An 11,162-nucleotide genomic window follows, 5' to 3' on the forward strand; every position below is an offset into this window, starting at 1 on the left:
CATAGATTAAGAAAATAAAATCCCTTTAAATCCAAAAGAAGAAAAATATGCCAAAATAGTCAGAATAGCTTATGAAATAAAAATGAGTGATTTATATTTCATTTTTTCGGGAAATAATGTTTACCCCAGAATAACAGCTATGGAAGGAGGAGACCCTACATTTATAAAAATTATGGCAGACCATGGATTCATGGATTTGATATATTCAGGAAAAGACTTTATTGAAACTTCGAAGTTTGATGACATATTCATTAAAGAAGTATCTAAATTTGCCAGAGGAAGAAAAATATTTTTGAAATTCTATTCAATAAGTCCAGAATATGATGGAGTTGTTTACTATCCAATTGAACACATAATCTCAATTGAATATGTTGCAGCCAATTTTCAAATTAATGTTACAGAGAATAATAGAAAAATCTCAACAGTGACAAAATCATGGATCAGACATAGAAGAGTACTTGGAATTAAAGTCATTTACAACATTGCCAAAAATTTGTTTGATAAAAAATTCTCGTGCTTGTGCCAATATGAAAATTGGATGCTGGTATCCAATGGAGGATATGCAAAATCAGAAATTTTAAAAGACTATATTATAAGATTTGATATACATCAATTTTCAGGATGTCTTACTACTATAAAAGAATCCTGCTAGATGAGAGAGTGGCCCAACTGCATGCGAAGAAATAAAGAGAACAATTGTAGAGTACCTTTGACAAAGGTGTACAACTGCATGTGAAGACATTGAAGATGAGAGCAATAATAGAAAAAGATGTTCTTTGGATAAAAAGTTGAAGCAACATGTAGGCTCAAGGAGGAAAATAAAGAGGCAAGTGTGCCTCGTTGATGTAATAGAATCTCATAAACTTTTATAAATAGAGACATTACCATAGAAGAATATCATCTCATCTTATCTTGAAATCCTGAGTTGTAGGCAATAGCTACTAAAAATCCATTCTCAATTTGAGAAATCAATTTTTCTGGAAATCCCCTTTGTATCAAATAGAAGTCCTGTATAAATTCTGATAGAAATAAAACTCCAATATTTTTTATATGAATATGAGTTTCTAAATCTTTATTCCCATAAATTCTTGATAGATCTGATAAAAAGTTTTCTTCTTATTTTAGTAAAAAGAAAGTTTTTCTTTAACAGAAGTCCAGGATTTTATTCTTTAGAAGTTGATACAATGAGAGCAAGTAGCAGAACCAGTAACAATTCCATGAAGGCAGGATGTCGTTGAAGGAAGCAGTTTACAGATTCAGAATTCGAAAGTCACTTGATTTTAAGAATACAAGTCCAGATCAAACTTAAGGTGAAACTATTAAACTTTTGCTAAAATTAGAATAAATCTTTTTAAGATTTTAAAGAATCGTAGGGATTAATAGCATGATTTGATGATCATTTGAATAAATGTCATGATATACAATTAAAGGATTGAATAATTTATTAGAAAGAATGTTAGAAGCAATAAAAAATATGTATTCTCAATTAGAAAGTATGGATGCATCTTCTGAAGAGTATAATATATTAAATAATAAATGTGAACAATATGTTGTATATTATTCCAATTTATTAGATCATAGAATGAAATTATATTCAAATATTTAAAATAGAATAAATACAAGATAAAATGTTTAAGAGATTATGATATATGTTGCAATATAAAAAGAATCTTTTCATTAAGAGTAATATAGATCTTTCAACAAAAAAGAAATAGTGATATGTCAAAAAGAAAAATCTTCCAAGCCATTCACTATAAGTCGAACTTTATTGATCCTAGTTGAGAAAGGTTACTTTATTCTTTTCATTTTTGGTTTCTCTATGTGGAATTTCTTGATGTCTAAAACCGTACATGATGGTGATCAAATTCCTATATTAAAATGTATATAATAACAACATGGACAAATTTACATGCCCTCATGTGGGGTAGCTAAGCCCACAGAAATTTGTGAATTTTTGTTTTTTGTTTTTATTTTCTCACTTTTCAAATGTTTTGCACGAATTTTTTCTTACACTTTGTGCCTCCTAAACTCTCTTAGTTCCCAATCCCAATCTTATCTCAAATTTAGGTTTGCCACTTTACCAATTGATTTCCCTTTTCTACTTAGTTTAATTGTGTCGATGTCGAAAGTTGACGACTTTTTCATCCACATCAATGTTTAGGGGCGGAGTCAAGATCGAACTACAAGATGGGCTAATACATAATAAACTGGGCTAACATGTATAAATAATATAAATTTACACATAAAAATTTATTTTACTAAAAAAAATTTGCTTCTCCTAAAAAACATTAAGCCCCCGTTTGTTTTCCATTATTTCCTCATTAAAATGAAAAATATGACAGTTATCCATCACATCAAATCTTCAAATTTGAATTTCAATCTCTTGTGTGGAGCTCGTAACAGTTATACTTTTCATTCTCATTCTTCCAAAAATGAGAAACAAACGGGGCCTAAGTGGACTGGAGAGGGAACTTGGCTACAGCCCAGCCCAGTCTCCCTTTAGATCCGCCCTTGTCAATGTTAGACATCTCAAAGTCTTCAACCCACGGTGTGAACCATGACATTGAATTGATAATTGAATGATAGTTATATTGTATATATTGAAAACAATGTATTTGACAATATAGATAAAAATGTGATTATACAACAATTGAAATTCCCCGTTTGGCCCCATTAAATATAATCTAATCAAATTAAATTTTTCCCTCTTCTATTTTTAATCACACAATATTCAATAAAATAATATTACATGTTAATCGAAAACTTTTCATTATTTTACAACCATCCATCTTTCAAAAAAAATGTTATTCCCCTATTATAATCAAAATTAATGGGGGCCAAACGGGGGCAGAGTATGAAAATATGTAGACAACATTTGTAATATATTGAATTATTTTCATTAATGTTATTTTGCTTGAAGAAAAATTACTCGATTTTGATCCCAAAATGAAAAATGTCTAGCTTTGTCGTAGAATGACGAGTTATATTTTCTTATTTTTGTCCTTGCACTTTGCAAATAAATAGCATTTTAAAAGTTTATGAGAATCTTAACTGCTTACCTCCTTAAGTTCTATCCTGTGTTTGGATCCCATTTTTTCAAAAACCCATTTTCATTCATACATTCTTTTATAAAATAATTTTAGACGCAAGCTATAACATTTTTTTTAATCGCATATTCTCCAACAAAATACTATTCTATAATACATTTTGGCTGAAAAATGGGACCCAAACAAGGACCTAATGTTAAGTGATTCTCTCATGCTTAAATTTTATTAACAAGAAAATTAAAAACGATTAGGAATAATAATAGGTGACAAAAAGAGCAAAAATATTTAATGTTCTAATTATTTAAGAATGTCATTTCATAATTGACTTATTGCGTGTGTCATTAGTAAATCAATGACACCTATAATCGATTCATCCAATCCAAGAGAAAAAATAAATGTATCACAAATTATTTGGAATTCCTTTGAAGCAACAAAATTGACTAAAATGTCGAAAAAATAAGTAGAGAAGAGACAACCTTTTACAAACATTGCCACACGAAAATAAATAATCAAGGAAATCCTTCGTTAATTAGAAAAAATATATAAAATTCTTTTATGCCATAAAAAGAAAGATTATTAAAATGTATTGAGCTTAAACAAATTTGGCAAAATTTACATTTATACCCCAATCTATTATTCTACTAGTAACTTAATCCCCAATCTCTTCAAAGGATCAAGTTAGTTCTCAATTTTTACTTTATTCGCATAATTAGTTATTGATTACAAAACCTATTTTCATTTTTGCAAAATTATTACCTAGATTTTCTTTATTATTATTATTATTATTATTATTATTATTATTATTATTATTATTATTATTATTATTACTACTAGAACTCAAACATGAGCTAAGTTGAAAACCAAAAAATAAGTTTTAAAAAGTTGGACAAGTGATAGTCATGTTCTTTAACGGATATTTGAATGATTCCATCGATAGATACTAATTAGATAATTTTACTAAATCCCTATTTGATGGCCATTATTTAGCAAAAATAATGTTTGAATAGTAAATTTTTTGAGAATTGCATGATTAGAAAGTAGGAAAAGGTTATAAATTGCCATGTTTTTATTGTGTGAGTGAAAATGAATATGTAGAAAAAAATTTGAAAAATGCCTATCAAACTAGGGCTAAAAGATTGAGAATCACTTTAATCATTATTATTTTTTAAATAAAGCTATCTAGCACCGGTAGTACTAGAACATTAATTTACGTGACATTATGTGATAGATTCAATTAAAAATGAATTATACGATTAAATTAATTGAACCTGTAATTTAATAATACTAATGTTGCCACCTAAATTGGTGTTAAACACCAGTGATGCTAAATAGCACTATTATTATTATTATTATTATTATTATTATTATTATTATTATTATTATGTTGGCCCAATACATCATGGACCAATGGTGATATTTTAATTATGAACTGGAGAAAATTAGGGTTTGACTCCTCAACGTTTTATACATTGTTATTATGAGTCCTCAACTTTTAAAGATGAGATTTTGGTTGTCTTAACTTATTTAAACCTATCACCTTAACCTAGATTAACACGCAATCAAATTAGCCAATGAAAATGATAACACGATTTCACTTTGCTTTAATTTTGAGGCCAAACCGTCACACTCAACGTTTTCAATTTAATCGAAAATTCCTCGAAATTCTAACGTTAAATACATTTCAATCATGTGGCTCAAATTCACAAATTTAAATAGATTGGTGACCTATAACTACAATGCGTTAAAGATTGGGGAGCCCGACCTTTCTCTTTCCAATAAATTTTTATAATACTTAGCCCCCGTTTGATCGTCATTAATTTTCATTTTATTAAATTATATTTTTCTCTCTAATATGTCAACCACACAATCTTCTACAAAATAATATTACATCTAAACTAAATTTTTTTCCATTTTTTCAACAACCCATTTTTCGAAAAAACACTAATCCACTCATTTTCATTTCCACAAAATGGAGACAAGTGGGGGGCTTAATTAATAAGTAACTTCTGACGGTAAGGGTCGTCAAGGTTGGGGTTCAACATTTTTTAATAAGTAACTCCCTAATTTTCCACTATTAATTTAATAATTAAATATTCAAAAAAACCGATGCCTCGATAAAAGAGGCATAAAGGCAGGTGTCACGTTTTAAGCTACCTCTTGTGCTTTGCTGACACGTAACTATTCTGTTTACACAATTGTCCCACTAGACCAATTGCTGCGACGTCGTTTTCTGTCACGTTATTCCATCCTTATCACCGACTTGACCGATATTCTTCACTCGTAGCCTTAAAAACCTCTTTTCACCGTTAGATGGAATCACCAACGGCCCAGATCTAAACCTCTATCATGGTCTCATGCCCCACGGCGTAACTTATCACCTGAGAAAAGTTCTTTGCTTCGCGTCCTCAACACGAGCATCTCGTGAAAGCGAAATGAGTTGGCCCAAATCGCAATCCTTTGATCAAATATAACGGTTGGGATTTTCTCGTGATCTGTGGCCTCTGCTATATATACACTCCCATATTTACACACTCCCTTTTATATTTTAATTTTATTCTCCGTTTGATATATCGTCTTTCCTTCCGTCAAAATTTCGGTGAGTGATTTTCTGATCATGGTTATTTTCTTCCGGAGAATTTCACGTTTATTTTTGTTCGAGGATTCTGATCGCACTGTATTTTTTTTTCTTTATATTTATATTTCTATTTCTAGGATGGAAAGTTAGAGGTTTCGGGGTTAAATTTTCAATCCAGTTTTTTTTATTGAATATTGTGAATTCTTTATTTATTTATTTTCCCGTACGCGCAAGCTCTAGATTTTTCTTTCATTAGATATATTTTTTTCCCCTTTCATTGTTCTGTTTGCTTTTCATTATTTTTGTCTTCCGGGTTTTAGAATTTGTTGCATGTTGTCGAGGAAAATAAAAGAGAGAAATCTTAGGTGGGAAATGAATTTTAACGTTTTATGGAAGGTGAGGCAACGGGACTTTTCTGTAATTTGATCGGATGCACCAGAACAAAGTTATTAGGTTGGACATGGATATATCTGATGAAGTAAAAAATAAATTTCTTTATATTATATTTTTCTATCCATAGCTTGTTAATTAAGAAACAGTTAATTTAATATTCTTCTATTTATCCTCTGAGATATGTTTGCCCATGAGACGTTATGTCCGATTATAATATATTGGTGGTGGCAAAACTTGAATTTAGGTTCTTTCCTCGTTCAAAAGCGTAGTATCATGGGATTGAAAAATGAGAAGATGCTTTTTGGACAAGCGAAATGTAAATTTCTTCAGTTTTGTGATATTTGCATCCCTAGGCAATTTACAGATCAAGGTGGAGAAATTAAAAAAAAAATTGCTAAGTACTACCTTGAGAAACGAGTAATCAAGAATTATCAGAGCTGCGAGTTTATATCGAAGTTAGAATATTGGGGGAGGGATAGAGATATTTTCTACCTTTTAATTTTATTTTTTATATTTTAAATAATAATGCACTTTGCTTCATTTAAGTCTCTTAAATGTTATCTCAAAGTTCATGTGGATTCTTTTATTCTGAACTGATTATTGACAACTTATAGACTTCAATGTTGATGTGAAATTATAGGTCAAAATGGGAATCAAATTGAGAGCTGTTGCTGTCACTCTGGTTCTTTCATCCCTGCTTTTTTCTCTTGCCTTTTCTGCTTTAAATGATGGGTTGGTGAGAATTGGGCTAAAAAAGATGAAGTTTGATCAAAACAACCGGCTTGCTGCCCGGCTTGAGTCCAAAGAAGGAGAGGCCCTGAGAGCTTCAATCAGGAAGTATAATCTCCGAGGTAAGCTTGGGGATTCTGCAGATGCTGACATTGTAGCATTAAAGAACTACATGGACGCTCAGTACTTTGGGGAGATTGGTGTTGGCACTCCCCATCAGAAATTCACTGTGATTTTTGACACAGGCAGCTCTAATTTGTGGGTGCCATCTTCAAAGTGCTATTTCTCTGTGAGTTGGCTGTTGAGATATGTGCTCTCTTTCAAACTAAATTGAATTGACCTAATTCATGTTTGTCAATTTGATGGGACCATGAAATTTAAGACTCATGCATCTTGGTGCAGGTTCCATGTTTCTTCCATTCCAAATACAAGTCAAGCAGATCAAGTACTTATAAAAAGAATGGTTCGTTTTGTTATTGTTTTCACTTGTATACATGTAGTTCAGTTTTTCACGAGTCTTGAAGCTCAAGTCTCATTATGTCTAGCTCCATGAAATGAAAGTTATTCAATATTTTAAGATATCTATATTTAAAGTTTCTATGCCCACCGTTAATTTTCCTGAGATGAGATTAGAGAGTGGAGTCTTTTGCTGCGTGATATATTACTGATGTGCCTAGCATGTATTCTCATATGATATTCTTTCTGTTTACCGGCATAAGAGTATATAGTGCTATTCACCATGGTGTTTAAAACTGATTTCATTGATTTAGATAACTCCTCAGTATTATAACCCTTCTATGGGCTATTTGGTCATGCAGGGAAATCTGCTGCTATTCACTATGGTACTGGAGCTATTTCTGGATTCTTCAGCCAGGATAACGTCGAAGTTGGTGACCTAGTCGTCAAGAATCAGGTTTATTACTTTTTCTGTTGGTTAATGTGAGGTATCAGTCTATAGGTGAAATGGCCTAATGCACATTGTTGACTTCTCAGGAATTTATTGAGGCGACAAGAGAGCCTAGCGTTACATTTTTGGTTGCCAAGTTTGATGGCATATTGGGACTTGGATTCCAAGAGATCTCAGTTGGAAATGCTACTCCAGTGTGGTATAAGTCCAACTATTGTTTTTTCTTTCAGATTTTTTTGGGGATTGTTTTTTAGTTATTCACTATATTAGAATTCCTTGTGCAAGTGCGGATGTAATTTGCTCTCTGACTCGAAACATTGGGGACATCATTTTTCTATTGCAATTCATTTAAAGCCAAATTCCTCTTATCTTCTTGCTTGTGTTACAGGTACAGCATGGTCAAACAAGGTCTTATTAAGGAGCCTGTGTTTTCGTTTTGGCTCAATCGAAATGTTGAGGAAGAAGAGGGAGGCGAAATAGTTTTTGGTGGAGTTGATCCAAATCATTACAACGGCAAACATACATATGTTCCTGTGACGCGGAAAGGGTACTGGCAGGTTGGTTGGTTTAAATATTGTTTTTAGTTTTGAAATGGACGTTTGATCGTTTCCTGTCTTTATCTAACTCTTGACTATTATATTCTCAGTTTGATATGGGTGATGTCCTCATCGATCATAAACCGACTGGTATGCAATCTTTGAAACCTTCAAATTGCACTGTTGTAAACAATTTACATAATTATCACACGAAAAGTTCTTGCTTCATTCTAATTACTCCCCCTTAATGTATTTTACGACTCTGTTTTTTTAGGTTACTGCGGTGGAGGATGTTCGGCAATTGCTGACTCTGGAACTTCTCTGTTAGCAGGTCCCACGGTAGGCTTGTGGGAATAATATATTGTGCGTGTGAAGGGATAACAAGTTGGTTGCCATTATATGCTCGTCTAATACTTGTCTATGTATCTCTTGTATTTTGTAGACTATTGTCACAATGATTAACCATGCTATTGGAGCCACAGGAGTCGTCAGCCAGGAATGCAAGGCTGTGGTTGAACAATATGGGCAGACAATTATGGATCTTCTTTTGTCAGAGGTTGTGACTATATATCTTTGCTTTAGTTGCAATTTTCATAAGGTGCATGTTGTGTATTATAACCTGTCTATTTTGCTTGATTTTTCTTTTGAACAATGTCAACAGGCACGACCCCAGAAGATATGCTCCCAGATTGGGTTATGTGCCTTCGATGGAGCTCATGGTGTTAGGTTAGTCCCCAGTCCCCATCCCCCACCTCTTCACCCTCCCACCCCCAACAAAAAAGAAAAAGAAAAAAGAACACCCTTCTCTTCCCTCTGCATTCAAGAGCTCCCTGCTGTCACTTATTTGGGAAGTTCTTCGGGCATTCATTCAAATCCGTAATTTTGAATGGGTTGTTTGTCCTTTTCTGGGCATCTCTCCTGACTTTCATTCTTGATATTTCTGTACAGCATGGGAATTGAGAGTGTTGTGGATGAGAAAGAAGGTAGATCATCAGGACTGCGTGATGCTATGTGCTCATCTTGTGAAATGGCAGTTGTTTGGATGCAAAACCAACTGAGGCAGAACCAAACACAAGATCGCATTTTGAGCTATGTAAATGAGGTAAGTTTCATCAGTTGCTATCTCTTAGTTCTGCACTTCTGTCTCATGTTGATGCTTGTAATGGACAAAATTGCAGCTTTGCGAGCGGCTGCCCAGTCCGATGGGAGAATCAGCTGTTCAATGTGGTAGCCTTTCTTCTATGCCTAGTGTTTCCTTCACTATCGGTGGAAAAGTTTTCGACCTTTCTCCGGAAGAGGTTCGATTCAAATGCTTGCTGTCCTTAGAATTCTCACATAATCTTTCCATATTGTCCGAAATTTTGACATGGCATTGATGCACCTTGTAGTAAGGAAATGGGTCAGTTTAACCACTGTAGCATAATAGCCTAGAATACTTTTTTTATTATTTTTTTCCCTTGATAGAAAGCAGAAAACTATTTAATATAAACTAAATTAGTAATGCTAAACTTTAGTCCTTCCTGCGGTGGACTTTTGGCACTTTGGTTTTGATACAGCTATTTTTCTAACCTTGCCATCAAAGATTCACCATATTAACTAGCAGTATCTCTGGTAATTTGTAAATTGGCATTGACTACGGCAGAACTAATTTTTGTGATGCACTTGTCGGGTTTGAATCTTGCTCCTTGTAGTTGGTTATATCTGTTTACTCTCTTACTAACATTGTTATCCTGTGTTGTTCACCAGTACATACTCAAGGTTGGTGAGGGTGCTGCTGCACAGTGCATTTCTGGTTTCACTGCTTTGGACATTCCCCCTCCTCGTGGGCCTCTTTGGTAATTCTTTCTCAAGATCATATATTATTACGAAAAATAGTTTCCAGTTGTATTACATGTTGGTGGCAAATGTTTCAATGCATTGATGTGATGTGCAGGATCTTGGGAGATGTTTTCATGGGTCGATACCACACTGTATTCGATGGTGGCAAATTGAGAGTTGGATTTGCTGAAGCAGCTTGAACACACCCCGCTCCCCCCCTTCCCCGTGTTTATATATGGTCAGTCGTGCCTCAGTAATCAAGATGGGTGTTTAGGCGGTTAATTTCAAGTCGTTGGCCTCGGACTGAAGGAGAATATGTAAATATTTGCTCAGTTTAAATATGAATGTAGCATGATGGGTTGCTTGAAGGGGTTTAAAATTACCAAATATGGGCTTGTACTTGTGTGATTTCAATGCTATGAAGGTTGAGAGTATTTCTTTCTAGTTCATGGAGTGGTTTTGCAATTTTAATATCACGTCAAAAATAAAACTCCAATTTTATAAAGCCAAGCTCGTTCAGGTGGACTCAAAAACGAGCTCCAACAAATTTGAGCGCAAATCCCTTGTCTGTTAACCTATTTTGTGGGAATTCCCTTTTCATCGCAAAGATGTACTAGTTGTGCAAGTCATGCTTGGACGGTTCAGACTTCTATTTAGTATCACGCAAGCTGAAAGCTTGTCCTCTTCAAATGAGCTTTGTTCATTACATATGCGATAAAAAATAGATGGACTATTTATGCCTCCACAGGGATGGCACAATGGTAGAATAAGAGGGTATTCTTAAGCACAAGGGTAAAGTAGGAGGGTGTTTTTATGTAGCATCGAAGAGGAAGGCAACATTTGTATTTTAAGATAGGTGTCCTGTGCAAGCAAAGTTATGATGGATGTTGTCGTTTCTTTGGAAATTCTATCTGTACGTCATAAATGAAGGCCTACACGAAGGAGAATCGTATTCCAAATGTTCGGTCCAATTGCGTATAAGTTGTGATCGCATTCGAATTTACTCGAGTGATGAATTAAGGGAGAGGGCTTTCATTTCTTAGGATTAGTTGGACGAAATTTGGACACGAGTCAGAGAAAAATAAAAAATAGATGGACGATACAGACTTTCACTTTGTTTCTATAAGTCACCTGTGTTGTGTAGAAGAAATGCCTGT

The 11,162-nt window shown here is 33.6% G+C and overlaps 1 protein-coding gene across 1 annotated transcript; it reads left to right on the forward strand.

Annotated features, from left to right (window-relative positions):
• Positions 1–5,530: 5,530 nt before the first annotated feature.
• Positions 5,531–10,454, forward strand: LOC111389388 (aspartic proteinase-like). The gene is made up of 14 exons (XM_023014309.1): positions 5,531–5,643; positions 6,656–7,033; positions 7,147–7,207; positions 7,563–7,657; positions 7,738–7,850; positions 8,040–8,208; positions 8,298–8,337; positions 8,462–8,526; positions 8,630–8,743; positions 8,849–8,913; positions 9,136–9,289; positions 9,366–9,485; positions 9,934–10,022; positions 10,121–10,454. The coding sequence occupies exons 2-14, from the start codon at positions 6,662–6,664 to the stop codon at positions 10,203–10,205; spliced, it is 1,542 nt and encodes a 513-aa protein (XP_022870077.1). The 5' UTR covers positions 5,531–5,643; positions 6,656–6,661; the 3' UTR covers positions 10,206–10,454.
• The last annotated feature ends 708 nt before the right edge of the window (positions 10,455–11,162 follow it).

This window comes from Olea europaea, unplaced genomic scaffold (assembly GCF_002742605.1).
Source record: "Olea europaea var. sylvestris unplaced genomic scaffold, O_europaea_v1 scaffold586, whole genome shotgun sequence".
In the NCBI taxonomy this organism is placed as follows: Eukaryota; Viridiplantae; Streptophyta; class Magnoliopsida; order Lamiales; family Oleaceae; genus Olea; species Olea europaea.